Below are 24,270 nucleotides of genomic sequence, written 5' to 3'. Positions count from 1 at the left end.
AACATATGCAACGGCGGAGCGGTGTGATCAGGGCTGCAGCGATAGACCACCTGGTCACCGCTGTCGTAGGATCAAGCCTTCGAGGTACTGAGGAGGCCCGGCCATCGGTAAAAACTCAGACTACCGAAAAGAAGACCGATTGGCCAAAAAGGAGACTGAGAAGAAACTGTGTGTAGAAAGAAATGGGACCGAGCCTAGACTGTAAATAAAAATATAAAAGGAAGAGGAATCGATCGTTGAGCCGGAGTCGTACTGCATACACTCTCTGCATGTATGCTCTTGGTTGCCTGTCATGCATGTATAATTGTATACATCTATTTAGTAAATATATATTTCATCGGCGCTTAACACTCTCTGTCATCGTTTGACTACCTTGTGGAGAGTAAAGAGAACCGGCAGATTCCTTTACATATGGTGATACTGAGAGTGATTTGCTCACTATAACTATAGCTTGCTATGTGATCAGGCTTACAGTTAGTTATTAAATGATTTCTATGTAGACCTAGTCATCATTAAAGCAGACATTTTCTAGAAACGTGCTTGCTTTATCTTTATCTATATATTGTTGAAAGTATGTCTGTCTGTCACTCCGGCTATAGCTATAGCACACACTGATTATTTTACCAATGCGACCACGCGTTACAACACCCCTGTTAAGAAATATTTTTCGTAAGGTTCTATTAATATATCTGGGGTCAACGCCAATTCTTCTCACGCAGACAATTATATTATCTTGAGTAGGAATAGCCTCGACATTTTTTCTGTTTTATTTGACATTTTATTGACAGCTTCTTTATTCGATCAGACAAAGACAGTCCGATGTTTCATTTTTACATTTGTATCAGTATCGAGTGGTACCAGTATCATCGTATTCAAGGTTTTGATGGATAAGTTCTGCTGGAACAGTAATCTTTTTTTATACATACACTTCTATACAACGAAGTGTTATTAATAATTCAACGTATTCAGGTATTTTAATTTTAGTTTTCTGAGTTTATATTTTTGTGTCATTACCAAATCATCTTTTATTGTAATCATAGCAAAACCGCCTTAATTTAGTTATTGCCAATTATTTCACATTTATATCTAAACCTTTTTATAGTCATTTTATTATTTTCTTAATTTATTTGACCTGCACTAAAAATTTTTCTCATAATATGAAGTTCAAAAGTTACAGTTGTTTGAAAAAGTTTACAAACCTTTACAGTTGTTTTTATTTTCTTTTAAAATATTTCAACTACACAAAAAACTTTTCTCATGATATGTAGTTTGAAAGTTAGAATGGCAAATGTTGTTATATGTTAAATACAAATCAATTTTCTGTTCAAAAATTTTTTTATAATCCGGACAATGCCAGGTAGCACAGCTAGTAAATAAATATATTTAATATTTTATTACACTTTTTATCTTGAAAATATTAGTAAGTTGGGAAAAAATTCATTATTTTCTAAAACATCGATTGCTTCCATTATTTCTTTATTACAATATTTGAACATGCTAAAATAATTGGTAATTTTTTTTGGAAAGGAAGTGCTTAATACTTAGAACCCTGACTGTTCTTGTTCATGTGTGGTAGTATCCTTGGGCAATTTGCCAACAAATAAGAAGTTTAAAAGCTTTTATTAAATACATCTAAATATGGTCATAATCTGATGATAATGGGTAAGATATACAATTAGTAAAATGACAGATAATCGATAAAACTGTCCAACAACACACAGCGAATGTCACCAAATATAAAAAAAATTGTTTATCAGTTTTTCTGGTTTAAACCATAACAATTGTATGACTTTGATATCTTTAAACAATTTTTGTAGTGAAATCATGTTCATTGAGTGAACGTTCATCTTTTTTTATGAACCAAAATATTCTTCAAAATTAATGTTCGTATTATATAGTTTTTTTGCTGCATTACGATCATCTATTATTATTATTATTACTATTATTATCAACAAATGAGTTGTATCAATTGTTTTTGCGACACCATTCTAGTAAAATTGTTATTATAACGCAAAAAGTAAATGAAGATATTTGAAAAACGGTTCAGAATGGAAGAAGATTTCTGGTCTAACGTCATGTGCGATAATTAGCCTGACTGGTTTATGGTACTTAGAAGCAGAATTTGTAAACAGAGCCATGTGAATGCCGGAATACCAGCTGTCAGGGCTCTAAGGGTTAAAGTTGAAAAAAATTATTAGAATTACCTATTTGGTTTTGTAACTGTAGAAGTGAACTAACTTTTTAGTCTCCAATTTTTGGTAATTAAAAATTTCCTGTATCTAAAAAACAATTTCAATAAAAACATCATTTTTGCAGCCATAGCTACAATATGTTGGAATGGCTATTGAGAATACTTTGAGAAGTTTGCCATGAGTGGACAACTCCTATATTCTAACTCACATAATTTGAATAAAGTGCAGCAAATAGCTTTCTATAAGCTAATCTGTTTTGTAAAATTAAACATTCAGCTAAATTTATCGAAAGATTAGATTGAGAGTAGCTTTACAAAGGTAGTCACTTCCTGATATTCGATCCACTGAACTGTTTGATACGATTGTTACTAGCTAAGGATCATGGGAGGAGATATGTAGTAGGTTTGCCTAGTCATTGCCAGAAACAACTGCAAGAACTTAACATGAAAACTTTAGGCTTTTCTTCAATCAAATGACTTGTCACATCTTGTGATGATGACATGCAATGCCATGTCATCATGACACAGCATGACATGTAGTTTTGAATGCAGACTAGGAAATTATTTGTTTTTATCAAAAATAACAACACTAGCAAGTAACAACACTGACAAAACATAAGAAATAACACAGACCATCTAATGCAAATACTGTAGTCTGCGCATTTAGTAGTTACTCAGTTTATCTGATAAAACCAACAACACCATGAATACTATTAAAAAGTATTTTATATGCTTCATTGCTTTAACAATAATATCTTAAGTCCAAATCACTTGTCTCAGTTCATTGACCTCTAGCAAGCAATGTCAGTCAAACTCATTTTATCTTCTAAACAAAAATCTTTTAATTAAAGTTAGAATATTGTTTTTGCAGAACGAGTTTTTATGTAAGGGCTTTATACATTTACCACAAAAAACGCATTGTTGCCACAATGCGTTTTACTAAATTAAAAATTTATTTAGATTTTAGAAATCTTATTTTGTATTTTTCATTGTACAGTCAAAGCTCTACGCGTAGCGTTGATTCACGCTGAGATCTGCCTTTTAAGATAAAAGCTGTAAAACTGTTGCAAGTAGAAGTACATACAAATATTTTTATAAGAATCCACTGCAATGCAGTTCATTCATTTCAGAGCCAAAAACCCATGATAACTTCGTGATGAATGGTGCAAGTGTTTACATATAGTATCGACATGAATGCATCAGATGAAATTATGTAAAAAACTAACTATTATAAAACATTATAATAACTATGTGTGCTATGTAATAATTAAGTAATAATTGAGAAAAAGAGTCTATTTTCATTACTTTATCATTATCGTTTTATGAAAACACTGATGAAAGCTTTAGTTCATTGAAACATAGGATCTAATGTAAAACGTTGAAAATGAGAGATAGAGAAAGACAGAGATACACAACATAATTAACTCTAATTTAAACTTATTAAAGTGCAAACTAACTTAGTTTATCTATGTTACGCTAAAGTTGAAAAATATTTGCAGTACAGTTCAGGTATTTCCAGTTTTTAAAAATGTCTGTCAGTCATATTATGCTACCTTAAAAAAACATTGCGAGCGAGCCATTGCCATTGCTATATAATTGTTACGCGTGAGCGTGATAAGCTAGAAAGAAAAGTGCTGACTCACTCTGAGCATGCGCTGACTTGAAGTAAATTGATTGTTATAACCACCGATGGCGATCAGCGGACTCATTGAAGATTACTGATTTTTGATCAATTAGTTTTATTAAAGGCAACGTTATCAATTAATTAAAGGCCAGTTATTTTGCCGGTTTGATTGCCATTGGATGAAGCATTCATTCCCACAATTTTCCAATAGCTGAGTTTATATGGGAGCATATTCTCAATGATCGAATATTATATTTACTTAGCTTATTGCAAGCAGAGGGTGCTGGTGTTTTTATAAGACCATTGTTGCACAGACAATGTCTCTGTGATCTTGGCTGGACATGTCTGAGCCGAAGGGCAAGCAGACCTCTAAAACTGGCTGCAAAGTCGCAGACAGCTTGGATGTCATTGAACTGTCATTGGATGTCACTTCAAATTTTTAAATTGAATGTCATTATTGTCCCTGCCAATAGCCTTTTTGGAAATCAAACTTCTATCCGCGGTTTGAAGGTCAGGGTTCTAGACCATTAGGCTAGCTGAGCTTTTGTATCTTCAATGACAGAATTAAACATAAAGTCTGTATATTGATCTAGCTAGTATATCAAAGTTGTCTAATGCCTAAACTCAGTGAGAATTAAAATTCGATTATGCTGCATGTTCAACATGCAACAAGTCTTTCTAGGTGCTTCCGGAATTTGATCAGCTCTGTCATTTTTGTAAGGCTACAAAGTCAGTATATAATTGTATCTCTTATTGAACTTATACCTTTCACTTTCTTACCACTTCACACGCTCTCTCTGCAGCTACTTCAGCTCTCCAATTACCAGATTCAGAGCCGTTAGGTCAAGAATGTGCTTCTATGAACATTTCTATTTCGTACCACTTTGATTCCATTGAGAATCTGCTTGACAGAGCTGTAGCCACTATTAGCATTGTTATTCTAGAAACTTACAAAGCATTACTTTCTAACATCACCAGAATTTTTCAGACCATGTTCGAGTCGTTGGAGATGAAGACTGTCTGTTTCTCCATGTTACTGTTCCTGGACGTGTGAAGAAAGGGCTAAAAAAAGCTGTGATGTTCTGGATCCATGGAGGAGGCTATGCAGTTGGATCTGGACAAAGCTATGTCGGAGCGCCATTGGCAGTTTTTGGCGATGTTATCGTTGTTACTATCAACTACCGACTAGGTCCACTCGGGTTTCTTTATGATGGACCAGGTAAGAAAAAGCAAAGATCAATGGTATTCTTGTTGGTACACTGTATAGACCTTTGGTTCATGTTATATAGCATACCTATAGGACATTGCTATAAGTGTAGGTAGTAGCCATAAGTATAACACATTGTTATATGTATAACTAAATGCTATATGTACACATATTATCTGTAGGTATAAGTAATTGATACAGTCATTGCTAGATGTGCATATAGTATCTGTTGCTATGAGTCATTCCTATACATGATTAAGTATAGGTATAAGCTATTGTTATACATACAGTTCTCTGCAATTGGATCAGGTGTAACCACAGGTATAGGCTAATGCTATAAATATAGCTCATTGTTATTGGTCTAATTCATTGCTATAGGTATAGCTGATTGCTATGAGAATAGTTCATTGCAATAGGTCAGTTGTACTATAAGTACATCAATTGCATTAGGTATAGCTCATTGCTATGAGTATAGCTCGTTGCTATAAGTAGAAGTATTTTCTATAGGTAGAGGCATTTTCTATGATGATGGTATACTGGTAAAGGAAGTTGCATGTTCAGGGTTATTTTATGTAATAATTTTCAATAATTTTTATTAAAAATGATTGAAATTATAACAAGAATTCGCGTAACTGTAAACTTAATCATTGCCAGGATAAGAACCCTTGGCCAAGCAACTCAGCTTGTTGGTAACAGGGTTAGTAAGTAAGAAAAATGTAAGTGTTTTAGGTAAATAGCATGTTAAACTTACCAATGCTGTCATTATAAATGGGTGAAAGAGAATGCAGCACCTTATCGATTTAAAACTTGGCCCAATGTCGCTCGTTCCATATCTTCAAATATTGCATGTACTACATGTACAGTCTATAAAAGGTAGCAAATCATTTAATGAAATTGAGCTACTTGTGACAGGAACAGGAAACTTTGGTCTTTGGGACCAGAGGGCTGCCATGATCTGGGTTCAGGAAAACATTGCACAATTTGGAGGTGATCCAGATCGGGTTACCATATTTGGTGAGTCAGCAGGAGGCGGCAGCATTTCAGCTCACACACAGAGTCCGCACAGTGAAGGACTTTTTCAGCGTGCTATACAAGAGGTAGGATGGTGCTCAGTTTCCGACCTTTTGCTAGTTGATAAACTCTGCTCTTGTAAACAAATAGTTCTAGATTCTTGTTTTTAAAGAAGATGTAATATGAAACTCTAAACATTTTTTTTAATTGTCAACTTCTTCATAGTAAAATGCACAACAAAACCGATGATATATTGGTTTACTTTGGTCTGATCTAATTGTGTTGGGCTGTTAAGATGCTGATAACTTCACATTTAACTGCTGAATACACAGTCCTGCATATTTTAGCAGAAGCAAAATAAATTTAACAATGAGACTGTCTTTATATTTTTAGAGCAGCTAAAAATAAGATATTTTGCAGATAACATTTTTGGAATATCTAAGTTTGATTACAAAAGTGTAATCAAAATTAGATTAGACTTTCATTCAATTGATCAAAGTTTGATATCAAATGAATATCAAACTTTGATGAATTATGAAGTACTGTAATAGCAATATACCAACACTCCTATTTCTAGACAGTGATAATAAACTTACTATCTTTAGCAACTGAGTATCTGTAATTCTATTAATCTCAAGATTCCCTTTAATGACAAATATTAAACTACCTATAATGTGAATGACATTTTAATAATGCGTTACTTTAAGCACTAAATACGTGTACTTTAGTTAGTCAAGTGGATTGGCAATTAGGTAACTTAAAAAACAAGTATTTGCATTTTTTATTGACCTGCGTTCCTGCTTATGCATAAAGAGCGCTAAACGATGGTAGGTAGTTTCATGAGGTACTTACTCTTAGCCCTTTCACTGCCAAGCATGTACAAAATTGGATATCTGCCAAGTGCCAGCCATTTTACCGAAAAATGCCGATATTGCTTCATGATATATAAACAGTATTTTTTCTATCTTCAATCTCTATCTAGAACATTTTTGTTACATATTTTAATTTGCCAACATTTTAACCATCATTACTGTGCAAAAATTCAATGGATCTATACTTTGTGCGATGATAAAGCTATGTAAAGCTACGATCGATACGAAGCTAAAACGATCCTCCATAATGTTCCTTACACTTACAAAATTATTACTCTCACCACTATCAGAGACAGTGCTGCTGCTTTAATTATCAGTATAATCACGAAAATCTGAGTCTGAATTGGCTATAATGTCATCAACATAACTAATTACCTGTTTTCTGACTCGCGCCGCGGTAATTAATGAACCTACACACAAATACACATTCCTGCATATTTTAGCAAACACAAAATAAACTAAACAATGAGACTGTCTTCATATTTTTTGTATATATAGAATATTTTGCTTGTAACATTTTTGAAATTTCTAAGTTTAATTACAAAAGTGTAATCAAATTTAGATTACAGTTTCATTCAATTCATCAAAGTTTGACATCAATTGAGTATCAAACATTGATGAATTTTGAAATACGGCAATAGTCATATACCAACACTCCTATTTCTAGACAGTGACAATAAACTTGCTATCTTTAGCATCTATGGATTTGTAATTTTATTGATTTCAGGATTCACTTTTATGAGAATTATTAAACTATCTACAATGTAAAGGGTGTGTTAGTGATGTGTTACTTTAAGCACTAAATACTTTGGTTAGTCAAATGGATTGGCAATTACATGTAGGCAACTCAAATAACAAATATTTGCACTTCCTATTGACCTTCGTTTCTGCTTATGCATGCTGAAAGATTGTAGGTTGTTATGGGTGAAGCTGGAGGAATTATGTATAGCATAACTAATTCGAGTCCACGTGCAACATCAGTGTTGAAATTGCTTGTCATATTGTTCTATTTTGACTACGTTTAGTTTGTGCACTTTTGCTTAGCTTGTGGGAGCTAATTTGGTTATTACTGGTTTAGGTACATGTGAAGGTGTTAAGCTGTTGTAAGCAATACTGATATTAACCAGTAAAAGTTAATTCTTTATTCTATAAGTCTGACAATTAAAATACATAATTAACAAAATTCTAAACAAAAATATTAATGACAAGAGGTTAAAATAGCTAATAAAAGTTAGATCCTTACTCGACCGGTCGTCTACGCTTGTTGATCAGTCCTGTACAGCTGTGAGTTTCGACAGTCAAACGAGAGCCGTGAGAAGCCATAGGTAGAGAGTGTCAGCAGTTGAGATAGTGGCATAGAAAGGGCTCAGCTGGTAGAGGAGAAGGAGGCTTCGTAGGGGGAGAGAGGCTCTTCTGCAGGCAGAGGAGACAGCGTTCAAGAAGGTCTTTGGGAAGGGAGAGCTAGAGCTAGAAATAGATGGAGAATGAGATGCTGAGTTATTGGAGCTGTTCTCTTTTATAGATGTCTGGCATGTGGGATGGTTAGCCTGTGGGTGTAGGTTGAGTGCTACAGTTCAATGCTTTCTGTCAGGCGTGTGAAGATATCTTGTTTGCGTAGGTCTTCTGCTGGTGCACGTGATGTCGACATGTAGAGTGAAGCTTGTGACTTGCTCCTGATATCTAGATCATGTTTGAAAAGAATGGCGGATACTGTATGTATGAGACTCATTTGATTCGTCTTTAATGTTTCTCTGGTGGTTTTCTGGTGATGGTGGTTGGTTGGTTTAATTGCTTCGACTTCTCTTGGGCAAGTTCTCCATCTGGTGTAGACGCAATTTCTATGATAGATTCCTCCATTTTTAAAGTTTCTAATTTACTTTTGACATTTTGTAATTATTGGACCTTTTGATGTCTTCCGACATCTTGCTGCTTGTATGTATAATATGCTTATTCTATGGTCTGGCTGCCTTCCCTATTGGTATGCTGTTTGCGCAGTATTTTTATACAACAAGGTCATTTCGTAAGGTTTTTACTCTTAATTGGGTTATCTGCCCTTCAATAATTTTCTTGAAGAGCCCAAGCATTTCTGTTGTGGCAGCTCCTTCAATGTCTAAAATGGTAGCGCTAGCTTTGAATTGTGAGACCTTCATGGAATAACAGAATAGTTATCCTTTTGAGAAATGACTTTGGTAGTTGTCTTGCCTTTATCCCAAAAACTATTGTTCGATGCATTTACATAATATACCTATCAAGTACATTTGACAACATAAGCTGATGGCAATATACCATTAAAACATTTAATATAGCCATGTGATGGTTTTACCTGTATAAAAAGCAGTGTACAGTCAACAGTCTTATAACTTATACCTCCTATAACATACATTCCACTTATCGCAAACAGTTTATGTAAAGTTTTGACTTCGTATTACATAAGAAATTTTTTATAACACAAACCGTCAAGTTAATGAAGTTCTTAAATTTGATTTAAATAAGGAAATCTATAGTTAGCCTTAATATATTGTTTTTTCTTTTTCTGCTCTTGGAAGAGAAAATGACGTGTAAAGATATCTTTATTATATACTAGTACTCTCGCAGTCTAATGTACCCTAAAAGATTGTCAGTTGTACCGATAAAGCATTGGGTAATATCTGTCTGCCAAATAATTGAGAAATACCTAAAGCTGGCTGATTGGTAGAGGTGTTACAGTGCTAGTCAACCAATCAGAATCTCAATTTGAGGTGGTAGAGGTGTTACAGTGCTAGTCAACCAATCAGAATCTCAATTTGAGGCTCACCGAAATCAATCTTATATTCTTACCGCTTACTCTGGTTTCGGAAAAAACAACTGACATACAAACACGAGGTTATTTTAGTAAATATATATGTTAGTTTAATTTATCTTAGACACATAGGCCGACATTCTTTTTACCTTTTCTCTTTAGCGTAAACCTTGCCGTCTAGAAAAATGAAAAAAATGGTTTAACTCCACACTGAAGGTATCTAAAATATAACATAAAATTTATGTTATAAAATTTGTGATATATTTTGTAACATGAATTTAAATATAAATTAATGTTATAAAACAATAAATTTTATAACATTAACTACATAAATTTGTGTACATAAATATCAGCATTTGTTTTTTTGCTGGTATTTTTGTTTTCATCCCTGTGTTCAGTTATAGCGATTAATAATCTTGCGATAAAAAAATCATTTTACAGGACTTCAACTTGTGACATTCAAATCGCATGTTTGATAAAAAAGCATTCCTAACTACTAGCATTCCTAACTACTAGCATTCCTAACTACTAGCATTCCTAACTACTAGCATTCCTAACTACTAGCATTCCTAACTACTAGCATTCCTAACTACTAGCATTCCTAACTACTAGCATTTCTAACTACTAGCATTCCAAACTACTAGCATTCCAAACTACTAGCATTCCAAACTACTAGCATTCCAAACTACTAGCATTCCAAACTACTAGCATTCCAAACTACTAGCATTCCAAACTACTAGCATTCCAAACTACTAGCATTCCTAACTATTAGCATTCCTAACTACTAGCGTTCCTAACTACTAGCATTCCTAACTACTAGCATTCCTAACTACTGGCAATCCTAACTACTAGCATTCCTAACTACTAGGCTAAGTTTCTAACTACTAGCATTCCTAACTACTAGCATTCCTAACTACTAGGCTAAGTTCCTAACTACTAGGCTAAGTTCCTAACTACTAGGCTAAGTTCCTAACTACTAGGCTAAGTTCCTAACTACTAGTCTAAGTTCCTAACTACTAGTCTAAGTTCCTAACTACTAGGCTAAGTTCCTAACTACTAGGCTAAGTTCCTAACTACTAGGCTAAGTTCCTAACTACTAGACTAAATAATCTTTATTATTTCTAATGCTCTTTAATATTTTATAGTTACATCCTTGTGATTCAACTTGATAAAAATGCACTTTTTGTTATTTCTTTTTACTATTGTTGTTTTAAAAACATTGTTTAAAGCTTTTGTTGCCCATTAACCATAACCTATTTTTTAAATTTGTACTTTGTATATTTGCTGGCTCAATTTCAAATGTGCCGTTACACTCCTCTTTTTGGTTTTAGTATATCTGTTCAAGTTAATTACATTTTACGTGAATTTTTGTATTATCCGAAGTAGGAATTGGCTCTACATTTGCTCTCCGTTCGGTCAGACAAAAAAAGTCTGATATCTCATTTTTATGTTTGTACCAGTATCGAGAGGTACCAATACTGTCCATCAAAACTTTGAATATAAGGAGCTCCGTCTGTAACAATGGCCTTTTTTTATATACACACTTCCATGAACTCCCTGTTTAGTTTTTTATTGATTTATTTTCATGATATAAAGTTTAAAAGTTAGAATGGTAAATGTTGCGTATATTTGATACAAAGGAAATTTTTCATACTTTGACTTTTTTATTATCCACACGACGCCGAGTATTCACTTAGTAAATAATAATAATAAATATTATTTATATTAGTTAAAGAGAGTAAATAATAAAAAACGCAAAAGATAAATATAAATCTGCTTTAAAATGATATAAATCTGCGGTATAGCATACAATTACAGTAATCATGAACCATAAACCAAATAAAAGTGAAAAGAAAAAGAGCACAGTTGTTGATACAAGTCAATAATACCACAGCTACAGTACAGTCATTCACATAATAAACTAGACTTAGTTTTTTTCTTGTTCAAAGGCAAATGGGTAAGATTAAGAAGATCTTGGATCAATTAAGCAATTTTCAAGTATTTTACCGTTCACGTAATGTAGAATCCCTAAAATGCAAGCGTTCTCAATGAGGATTATTTTTATTGTATTGCTGACTGTGTGAGGTAAAACAGTTCTGATGAAAAAAGTTAGTAGTGCTGCAGGCTTTTGCTGCAATATGAAATACCATTTAAGGCAGACATACATGCAAATAAAACTTTGTATACAGAGACCTAAGAAAGACTAACAATTTCTGTTTGTGCACTGACTGTGATGTTTGAGGGAACAACTATGGTTACTTCACGAGCCGCCATTTCACTGTAAAATCGTTTTCTAGTCTGGTACTCTTTTCCTACCGTGGAGCTGGGATTTGGTAACCAGCCCAAAGAAAGAAATGGAAAACACACTCCGTCGTAATCACTGCCCGGATGGAAAAAGTCCTTCCATCTATGAATGCCTTAGAAATGTGCCACTCAGTACCCTGCTTGCAACTGCAGAGGTAAAACAGTTTCTCAATTCGGCTTTCAAGCCAACAGCTGATGGGGATTTCTTTCCAGAAGACATAAATGTGAACAACTACCTGTCATCACAGAGGTAAACATCATTATATATAGCTATACACTTTAGGTACCTGTCATTTCAGAGGTACACACTATTATATATAGCCATACACTGTAGGTATCTGCTATCCCAAAGGTACACTATTATACAAAGCCATACACTGACAGTTCCTGTCATCCAAGAGGAACATGCTGTTATATATTGCCATAAATTTTAGGTAGCTGCCATCCTAGAGGTATACACTATTATATGTAGCCGTACACTGAAGGTACCTGCCATTCTAGAGGTACACACTATTATATATAGCCATACACTGAGAGCACCTGTCATATCAGAGGTACAAACTATTATATATAGCCATACACTGAAGGTACCTGTCATCCAAGAGGTACATGCTGTTATATATTACCGTACATTTTAGGTAGCTGTCATCCCAGAGGTACACACTATTATATATAGCCATACACTGAAGGTACCTGTAATTCCAGAGGTACACACTATTATATGTAGCCATACACTGAAGGTACCTGCCATTCTAGAGGTACACACTATTATATTAAACATAAACTGCACTTACCTATCATTTCGGAGGTTCACACTATTATATATAACCACACACTAAACTTACCTATCGTATCAGAAGTACACACTATTATATATAGCCATTTACTGCCCTTACATGTCATGTCAGAAGTAAACACTTTTATATGTAACCATACATTGTAGTTATCTGCCATGTCATGAATACAAAACAATAGATACATCCATACCTTGTATATGTCTACTATCTAAGACTCAACATATCATCAATACTTAGAAATATGGTGTTTAAGCATACCTCACACATTAAATATAGGAGAAGAAGTTTTATTCATGTTGTGGCATAGTGACAAGGAATCATTGTTTCCTTTATACCATGTCATGTAGTTTGGTTACAACGTTAAAAACACCTCAACTCAAAAGTAAAATGGAAATTCTTGAAACAACAGTTGATGTCACTATGAATACAGACTACCAATAACTAAGGCATGCCACCAATAAATGAGGTGTGCCACCAATAACTAAGGCATGCCACCAATAACTGAGGTGTGCCACCAATAACTGAGGCGTGCCACCAATAACTCAGGCATGCCACCAATGATTGAGGCGTGCCACCAATAACTGAAGCATGCCACCAATAACTGAGGTGTGCCACCAATAACTGAGGCGTGCCACCAATAACTCAGGCATGCCACCAATGATTGAGGCGTGCCACCAATAACTGAAGCATGCCACCAATAACTGAGGTGTGCCACATGTCAGTCTATTAAACCAATTCTAGTAAACTACTGTGTTTAACTTTTATCACTTCTCATATATACTGTAATAGCTGTTTCATTCAGTGTTGTTACATGTTGAGCATAGAACAAAATTTAAACCTAAGCCAGTCATAATAATATATTTGCTCTACTTGTGAACATATTTCAAATAATTCTTAGTAATGTGCACTCAATTCTTTTTGCGAAATTAAATTCCTATTTTTGTTTGCAGCCGAAAAAATTCAAAAAAATACCAAGGCTTGTTAAATAGTTAAGCAATACTCTTTAAGGAATGACTCTTTAAAAGTTGCCTCATTTTTAATTTACTCCGACCTAGACAAACTGCTTCAATTTGAAACTACAGCAAGTTGGTTAGCCAGTCAATTGTAAGTTGTATTAACTTACAGACTTTTGAGGTTGTCAAACCGGTAGCCACTTTTATACTATCTAATCAGCTAAAACAAAAAACATAAAAATGATTGAAAAATTATCTCTCATAGTAGTTTTGCAGTTGTTCTATCATTCTCAAGTGCATATAACTCTTACAATGTCTCTCTCTCTTGACTAAAATAATGTTAAATGCAAGAATATTCTCTAAGCATTGCTTATTTTGTCCTACAGATTTGATCTGATGTCTGGAGTGAATGGTCAGGAAGGTTTACTAGTCTATGCATTTGAACTGTTATTTTCCAATGCATCCTTGTTCACCGAGGGGATATCAAAACAGGCTGTGAACGAGTATGTGTTAACAAAATGTAGGAAAGAGATTGCTCCTCTTTCTCCTCAGCTGTGCTTACAATACATCACTGCAGCCTATGAATTGAATTCTACGAATGATGATTTTGGAAGAACATCTCGTCTTATTGAGTTCCTTGGTAAGATCGTAAGTTATAGTTAATTGTTCATGAGCCCTAAAACGTCTTTGGACTTACCCTTGCAACCTTTTGAGCTTTGCTATTTAAAACACACAAAATGAAAGCACATTTGTCTTTCTAGCTTATCCAGCATTGCTTGATAGTATTAAATGTTTTTTGAAACCGCACTAATGATGCTCTATTAATTCTCACTAGTGCCATGCAATGTTAGACATTTCTTTGTCATAGCTTTTTAGTTTTGTAGATTATTAAAGAAATTCTTTTGCCTAATGATTTAGTTCCATTTGATATTCAGAACATGCTATTGGTTTAACTAGAGACCACAAACATTAGCTCAAATAACTGGTATTTAAAGTTTTTCTTATGAAAATTACTTTGATGACCATGGATCACTTTTTCTGCTGGACCAGGAATTAATGAATCCTTAATGAATTCTCTTAATGAATTCACTAGAAAAAAATGTTTACTCAAAACTTGGTGGCATAAGATGTGCTAATGTTAGCTGCTTGCAGGAAAAGTATATGTATTTTAACTTTACCAGTCTGTTAAATTAGTGAGCCGTCTACAATGTGTAAATTATATTGCGCAGGAGATCATTTCTTTGGCATTGACATAACATTCAACTTAGAGGAGCACTCAGAGTCTTCTAAATCAACTTACGCCTACTACTTCACTGAGCTTGTTGAACGAAAAGGAACTAACTCTATGTGGCCTCATCCATCTTGGAATTCTCAAGTGGCTGCTGACCATGCTGATGAAATTTTATTTGTATTCGGGGCTCCATTTTTGAAGGATGATAAATCTGAGTTTTGGACAGGTATGGTAGTAGCTCCTATTAGTTTAGTTAAGGTTATGACATAAAAAGCTAATACCTATACAATGAAAGGTACCTCCGATAAGTGCATCGTAAACCATTTACGGGCAAGATACACTTTATTACCTTCTTTATTAACCGATAGTTTATGTGCTCTAACTAAGAATAAGGGAAGTTGAGATTTTTGAGTAAATACTATTATTCAATATTTTATAAATGGGAGAAACGATTGTTATGTCTGTTTATAAATAGTTAGGGTTGTCTCACCAAGAGTTGCTCATGCTTGCCAAAAGTACACAAACTTATGAACCTTGCCTTTTCTGCTTAGATGATTCAAATAAACCTCTTATGTTCGTCCTGTGACTTCAATAGGGTGTTTGTGTAGCTATCTATGAATAATCAGATAAACAGTATGGCGTTAGTTACTCTGTATGATTACATGAACTGATTTGAAGTATAGTGTCAGTGACTGTGTGAGCTTGTATAGGCTGATCTAAAGTATGCTGATAAGCGAGTAATTACATTGTTATTTTTAATTGTGTAGACCTACGAGACGCAGATTCCAACACAGCTAAAGTTTTAATAAGTTTATCAGAGGATGAAGACAAGGCTTTGTCCAAAGTAATCATGCAATTGTGGAGCAACTTCGCCAAATCAGGGTAAACTATAATTTGAGCTGACCAGGATAACCTGCTTTTATTGCTCTCTTTGGACCACATACACTCTTCTGCATTCTGAGTAATTGACTAGGCCATTTTATATAGCATACCTTCTTTATAGATGCTAAAAGGACTATTAGTCTTAAGGTAGTCATAATTTAACCTCAGCTCATGAAAAAGGTAGATAGTACACTACACAGTATGAAAACAAGGTTAAGTGTGCTGAGCTAATATCCTTTTGCGTTCCTACGCATTATCAGCTATGACATCGTAATTTCCATCATTCATTTTTGATTTCATGCAAATGTTAAACGTTTGCATTCTATATAATCCAGTATTACCAACATTATCATTAACAACATTTATTGAGTAACTCGTTTTAGGCTCTCATCAACTAATAAATATATTCCACTATTGGTTTTTCTATGCAAAAAATGTTATTAAAATTATTAAAAATCTCTAAAATAATAGTAGACTCGCTATTGATTGTATTCCATTGCACACATTATAGTAACATGATAATTATGCATAGTTATAGCTAGTTGGCTGATTTATAGTCATACCATAATCATGTTACGGTATCATTGTAGTTACAAGACAGTCACAACCAAGTCTCCTTCTAATCATAGTATAGACACATTATTATATAGTCTCATTGCATTTCCAGTCGTTGGATCGCTATCGCTGAATATCACAGAACGTTATAATCTCATCATATTTTTGCTCGATGGTGAATATAATTTTGCAGCTTAATATTATAAACTTTTAGCAACATAAGTGCGATCACTTCAGCTAACGGTTTAATGCATTCTTGAAACATTGACAGTATATGAAATATATTAAAGTATACTGTAGGTCTTATGGTAATAAAGCTTGCACAATTACAGTTACATAAGTTATTTTTGCTCGTCCTAGTTTTTTATGTCATCGCCTCTTTAACTAGCTTTCACATGGAACATCAGTTCAGTCAAGTGGCTTACTGCGAAACGTATTATAGCAATTAGAGTGGCATATTGTTTGGTTCTGCAAAAACATGAACAGATACTTAGAGTTTTTGGACCTTTTTTGCCGACCTATTGATTCAAGTTCTTTGAAACATTCCCTCATCAGGAATGGCGAGGCAAAAGTTGATTTTCAACAAGTAAACGCGCATGCAATTTGTACTGAATTTTGATGCCATATGTAAACTTTAAATATATGTGGCATTCATTATTAGTTGTAAACTAGGTTAAATTCTGTCAAGCCATTGATTATTCCTAGTTTACAATTTAAAAGAGGTTCCTCAGAATATGTCAATAAAGTTCCCTGTAACAACACTACTGTAAATTAATTTATTTATCTTAGTCATATCCAGGTCAGGCAATATATATATATATATATATATATATATATATATATATATATATATATATATATATATATATATATATATATATATATATATATATATATATATATATATATATATATATATATATATATATATATATATATATATATATATATAGTCAAATTGTAGTGAATAGGAGGCCACTTTGGAAAATATATCCACGATATAGGGCTTTTGGATAATAGGAGGCTTCTGATAGGAGGCTTCGCTAAAAACATGCTAAAACAACTCTACTCGTCATGCTGATCGCATACGTATCTATTTTGCATTTTGCAAAAATTTTGCCGGAGAATGCAACATTTTGGAAAATTTTGCAGGTTAGGAGGCTCTGTAGTATGAATTGGAGGGCCTCCCATTAGCGCATAAATTGAATTTTTTTATACAAAATTTGGAGTTGTTTTCTTTTTTGCACAAGCAATTATCTTCTCTTTAATTTCATGGACTCCTATTAGGTTTTTTATGTCTAGCATTAGATAGTCTTAGTGTCAAGGTCTACATTACTTCTTTTTATATGAATTTAGCTAAATTCCATATGATATTTAATTTTAAGGATTTTAGTTGCAATGAACCTTGATTATTAGATAAAATGTTTTAATAATAGGTTGCAAAAGCCAACTAATTCGGTTTTCAGGACTTTGGTCAACTAATGCCAAAAAAAAGACTTATTGGCAAATATTTTTGTGCTTTTATCAAATGTTTGTCATATTGTTTATCCACATGAAAATTTTGTTTCACCCTTTATAGCTTGTTCGTGTTAAGCAACACAAGAACTAGCATTTTGTTAGTTTTAAACAAGTTGCAATAATGATCGGATTGGTATCGAGATCATCATAGTTTTCACATAAAAACAAATACACTTTGTGATCATATATTAAAGCATCGCATATATTCAAGCATGCTGCAAATATGCCCGTTACATTCACAGAGCTAAAATGTTCAAAACATAAATTTCAAACATGAACTGTGACCACTTTCGTTACTAAAACATGTTCATCAAATCCAATCATTGCTACTAGCAGACAAAACTGGAAAAGATAGCATGTGGTGGCCTTTGAATTATAAAAAAAATTACGATAGGAGCCTTCGATGAAACCAAGGAGTAACTTTGAACACACTGTGAAGATTACATAGATATTCATCTCGCATTTATCAACATTGGTCAACACTTTCATTTCAAAATATCATTCTTAGTCAAAAGAAAAAAATGAATTCATAAGCTGCCCCTTTAGGGAGTAGAGTTTAGAGATGTTATAAGCTTAATATAGGCGTGTCAAACAAATAGTTTAATTGAGTGCAACAATGACAAAGACAATATTATTACAAACAATGAGTTTGTATGAACCTAAAGGTCTTTTGTGAAAATGGAACCAACCATCAAAAGCAGCCCGAACAGTTGTTGCAATACCAAAATATTGAAAATTGAATGATTTACAAAGCATAGCATCAAACCCTTTGTCAACAAAATTGGATTATCTGATTTATTTCTGTCAAATAAAGTTTTAGAGCTTCAAAACACTGCTGCTACAATAATTGTCCTGCGATTTGTGTGAGCAGTCTCTTGCATGTTGAGTATAGTGCAATATGTTATGGTTAGTGTAACCAACGGCTAGGCACAATTTTTTACAATAATATTCTAGCAAGACATCTCTAAAGTAATTGGCAAGGGAACTTTGCTGATTGCAGACACGCCCAGTTGCAGAAAGAACTTCAAGCTTGGATGTCTTTCCTGTCACTGGAGACCTTTTTGGACATTGAACAACAACCTGTCGTTTGAAGGTCAGGCATTCTAGACAACTATGCTTCAACGGGTAGAGTTGCTGCTCTTCCTGCAAAGAAACCATTTAGTAACCCGCTTGTATAGTTGAAAATTAGGAGAATTTTGAACCCTACCCATTTTACAGACTTTCCCAAAATATCAAGGAGGTTTTCTAACATTAATTACTAAAAAGTGTGTTCCATCACGTTGTTTCAAAATACTTAGGAAATGGACCTGAACTTTAAAAGGAAGCTCTTGCAGCGGGTTACTTTGGCAGCACTACTACATGTAGGTGTGGCACAGAAGATGTCTTCCTACTGAAACTGCATAATTACATTTCTCCTAAAGATATTGCAATTCTAAGTATGCTGATGTTCCACCTAACAATAAAACTTTAATCAATAAGCTTTTCTTTGAAAAAGTTTGTTTTAATGTTGTGGTTAACACAAATCATTTCGCTCAGTAAAATTAAAAACAATGATTATCATCAGTGATTTATTTCAAGCTAATGCTTCTTCGTTCAAATCTTAGTTAAGAATGGTATCATTGAAATATAATATGTAATAAATAGTTGGATTAAGAAAAGCTCTATTTTACAAACCAACAATTACAGCGGTACTGTTCCTTTCCCTTCTAAGCAAAATGCACAAAAATCAACAGCGTTGTACACATTCAGCCTGTACTATTATGAGAACAGTATATGTCCATCTAAAGCCACAGTTGGAAATCAGAAAAAAAAATTGTGTCACATAGGATTTAAACTTGCAAGATTCAACGCGTTAGACTGACACAATAACAATTGTGCTAATTGACCTTCTTGCAATAGTTTGCAATAATTGAATGTTTAATTATTGCAACTGACAATATTTTACCGCACTCTAGACTGCCATGGTATTTTTAGTACAAACCAAGTTTAGTCCAACTCTTGAGCTGAATAAAATTATTAACTGTCTAACAGTCAATGTTTTTTCATGCACAGATTGACTATTTAATTGTATAAAAATCCCTTGTTATTCAGTTGGCCTTTAACACTCTAAGGTTGGTGTGTTTAGATATGCCTATTGCTGCCATCCATGTACCAATTAAGCATCGGCTTACTGTCAGTCATTTTACTGAAAGATCGTGATTTTACTTCATGGTATGTTCACGGGTTTTTTAAACTTCAAACTCTAAAACATTTTTGTAACATTTTATTTTGCAAACGTGTTACCAGAGCTATGCACCAAATCGACATGTTTATGCTTTGTGCATTACTAAACCTATGTAAAGCTGTGATCACAATAAAACTAAAATGATCATCTCCAATTTTACTTACACTTACAAAACTATTATTTCCGTCAGAACTTAGCAGATTACCGTCAGAGTTAGTGCTGCGTCTTTCATTATCTTTCTAATTACTAAGCCAGATTTTGAATTGGCTGCAATTTCATCAACATACGTAACTCTTTGTTTTTTAAGTCGCGAGGAACTTGCGAAGGCCATAATAACGCTAAATAGTTCAAATGTTGAAAAAAAGATGAGCGTTTCCGAGTTGAAATCTTCCAAACAAAGACTTAAAACAGACTTGCGAATTTATGCAACTTTCATAGAAAAATATTTAGACAACACTGTCAATACTATAAAAGTACTAAAGGTCGTTGGTTATGTTATCAACAAGTAATAAAATTAAGTTACTATGCGACTGCTTGAAAATTTGCTATAGTGTGCATATGACAGTTGGCCATACACTTTGCATAAATGCGCATATGGCAGCAAAAGGGATATCTTGCTATGAACAGTTTCTATAGTTACATGTTTTCCATGCGCTTCTGCCTTGCCAGTATTTAGGTATTTTATATAATAAAGACATTTAGCTTTAGCTGCTACTTACCACACTCCTAACTGGCAATAGTTTGAAACACCAGAATAGGGTTGTAGTCTATAGCACTAAGCCATCGTACAATACTGTTTTGAATGCATCTTAGGGTGTATCATCTAAGTACTTTTACTATCGCGAAATTCTGCTTGCGACCTGAAACACGGAGGTGAAAAACACTGACTGAAACACGACCACACAGTGGGATGCCAATTTAAAAGCCAAGCAGAACTTCATTGAGACAGCTGATCTAAAAAAGAAACAATATTTACTTGCAACAGGCTGAAACAACATTTACATACAACAGGCAGTGCAGCTCGGCACAACATACGCGTATAGCCAAGATCAATGTTCTATGGCTCTTACAAATATGTTTGTACAAAACACATTTTTATTGAGTAGCTGATTAATTAGCCTGTCATACGTGTACCTATTTGAAAGAAAAGAATCATCTGCCTGCATTGAACCAATAGAAAACATGTTAACAACCCTCACCGACCTGGGATTTTCCTTTTTTTGGAGCACATATTTTTGTTCTCGCAATTTCGTTTTTTACTACAAGTGTAGTAAAAAAACCTTGGTAACTTTAAAGGTCTGACACGGCTGGTTACTTAACCAGCCGTGTCAGACCTTTAAAGTTACCAAGGTTTCAGAAATGGGCAATCAATAGACTTTTGAAAATGGATTACTGATTGCTTCCTATGTTATTAGCGGAAAAGGCTGAGAACACGACCGAGCTCACACTGCAACACACTTTTAGCTTTTTCTTTGCATCATTATATGTAATAAGTTCTGTTGATTGATATGTTTATAAAAATCTCATAGGCGGTGTGGTTCAAAAATAGGGGCCATTCTAACCTGAGGGCACACACATTCATTGGTAAAAGTTAGGTCTTTAACAAAAGCCATTACATTTATGAGAATAGCGATTTGTATACCAAAATATGTTGTATTCTAATAAAAAGTGTATTACGTTGTTCTATATAGATTGATATGGTAATGATGCTACCACTACCAGGCACACTGGCCTTTTAGCTATAACTAAACAACCATTTGTATTAACCGTTTTAGGCAACACTCTTGCTCACTTAAATTCTTGAGTTGTCTGCTCCTGTAATAATATTATGTTTTCCAAACTATGATACAATTAAAAGTGCTCTTGTGAATCCTGGTCATCAAATGTTTTAGCAATTTTTTATAACATCAAATGGCAATTCAAATTTCCTCTCTTCCAACAAGATCAATAATTTTTTAATCCGTCTTAGCATTTTCAACTTATTAAAGAATGAAGTAATAAATTGTTCAAAAATCATGAACTTGTGGTATGACTACTACTCTATTTCTTACATCTATCGCAAAAAATTATCGTCGACTTTTACGGACCTCAATTGCAATTTAAGAAAGCTTAAGATGAAGAGCTAAATATATAAAATAAGTACATAGATTCATTGCAAGTTTACCAATTTTTGATGAGCTGAAATAGAAGTAGCATAAGTTGAATCAGTGCTTTTATTGAATAACAACAGGTTTTATGTAAACTAAAATCATTTATTGTAGGCAGGTGACACTGGAGGCAAATATAAACAGACAAGATCCTCACGCACACTTTTCGATCAATGTGGATTTTATTTGTATTATTAATACTGATTACACTAAAACTATTTAGTTCTTCTTAAATGGCCAGTGATCAAATTTTGAAATCTCACATTGCAGATGCATATTAACCGACTTAGCGTTGGAAGGCATTTGACACCACAACGATCGTTTTCCCTATATTTTCCAAGTTTATTAAAAATCCAAAAAGTTTACATCACTTCTATTATTTGAATTATTTTGATTCTGATCAAACAAAAAGTCACTAATGATCGCAGGATCAAATAATCTTTTATTTTACCGTTTTGAAAGTCGAGCTGATGTTGACTGTTTTTTCCAAATTTTATTCTTTTTCAAGGAGAGGCAATTTGTTTAGTTTTTAGCACAAATCAAAGCCTCTCAGATAATCATTTCATATTGTAAATCATCAACCGATATATTGTTGATGATATTTAAAACTTACTAGTGTTCATATCCTTTGTTTAACGTTACTAGGCGACAGTTTTATAAACGTCTACCGAAAGCGACATAAATTTTGTTTCTTCACGCAACCGGTAAACGACATTTTAGTCGTTTCTCTGCCAAAGGGTTAGCACTAAAATAGTACGTCCAGCAAGTCCAGCAAAATCAAGAAAAGTTTAGACCAACAGATTTTGCAAGCAAATAATTTCTTTAACAAATATGCTTCAAGATGTCATTTCTTACAGAAATAATTTTTTCAGTTGTCTAAGCTAGGATTATTAAAAATAAGTCAGCTTGCTTTATAACTCGCATGTTTTTAGACCACTTTGAATTACTCTTTCTAGGTTTAATGTTTTCTTCCAAAATACGCATGATACAACTAAAACACAATTAACACTAAAATAATATGTCCTAAGCTCCAACGAACAACACGAGCCTTCAATTGCTGTGCAGACGGCTTTTCTCCAAAAATTGTAATCTATTTGAAGAAGGTTCAATGCTGGGACAAAAAAACATGAAGTTGCCCTTTCGAGCACTTTAAAAAATTCAAAAAATCTGAGATTATATAGACATTATTAAAGTCCTTTAAATAGCTCAGAAGTTTCTAGTAGAACAGATTTTCAGCCTTGGTTTACACGATTATGGCATGTGCTTTTACAATAAAGTTACTCTGCCATTGGCATGCAAGTGCCACTGCGCCTGATTGTTACAGTTCGTTTTTGTAACACTATTCAAGAAAACTGAAAAAATTACTAGCTCAGGTAAAATTTCCACTTTAATGCTCATATCAACCGATTAAACAATTAAAACATTCTGGTTAATTGGCAGTAGACATGAATTTGGAGACAAACAAGAAGGTGAAGTAAATAAAAGCAACAAAAGACTGATTGATACTTGTTGTTGCTAACTAACAAGGTGAAAGCGGTGTCTGTCTGACTTTTCATTTATCCATCGTCGGGATACAGTTAGGAAAAATATATATTTTTGATGAGACTAGAGCTCATAACATTCATCTGGGTATATCAATACTCCAATGCTTGCACCAATAGGTAGCTTTCCAATTTTTGGGAGTTTATGAAAGGCTAGTCATTTTTCTATTTTTTGACACAACTGACATCTTCTAATGGCAAACTAGTTTAACTCTTTTGCTACTGCATAAAATTCTGACCGAATGATTAACCTTCCCAAATTAATTCAAACGGTTTTTTCGAAAAAAAGCGATATACCGCTAGTATTTAAGCAATAACTCAAGAATGAAAACAGATATTATTTTACTGTAAAATGCATCTTATTTAAAAGAATGTTCTCTACAAGGTAAGCTTAGAATTGTTTAGTGAATCTCACTCTCACAATTTTTCTGACG

At 33.7% G+C, this 24,270-nt stretch overlaps 1 protein-coding gene across 1 annotated transcript in view; it reads left to right on the top strand.

Annotated features, from left to right (window-relative positions):
• The window catches only part of LOC137388799 (acylcarnitine hydrolase-like), a 65,092-nt gene that overhangs the window by 5,789 nt on the left and 35,033 nt on the right, over nt 1-24,270 (top strand). The window contains exons 3-8 of the mRNA XM_068075248.1: nt 4,804-5,034; nt 5,935-6,119; nt 11,982-12,238; nt 14,125-14,378; nt 14,968-15,195; nt 15,737-15,851. Coding sequence (XP_067931349.1) covers nt 4,804-5,034; nt 5,935-6,119; nt 11,982-12,238; nt 14,125-14,378; nt 14,968-15,195; nt 15,737-15,851 — 1,270 coding nt within the window. The remainder of the gene's footprint in view (nt 1-4,803; nt 5,035-5,934; nt 6,120-11,981; nt 12,239-14,124; nt 14,379-14,967; nt 15,196-15,736; nt 15,852-24,270) is intronic.

This window comes from Watersipora subatra, chromosome 2, assembly GCF_963576615.1.
Source record: "Watersipora subatra chromosome 2, tzWatSuba1.1, whole genome shotgun sequence".
Classification (NCBI taxonomy): Eukaryota; Metazoa; Bryozoa; class Gymnolaemata; order Cheilostomatida; family Watersiporidae; genus Watersipora; species Watersipora subatra.
The sequence above is the reverse complement of the archived record's forward strand: the minus strand, read 5'-3'. Positions and strand labels throughout refer to the sequence as shown.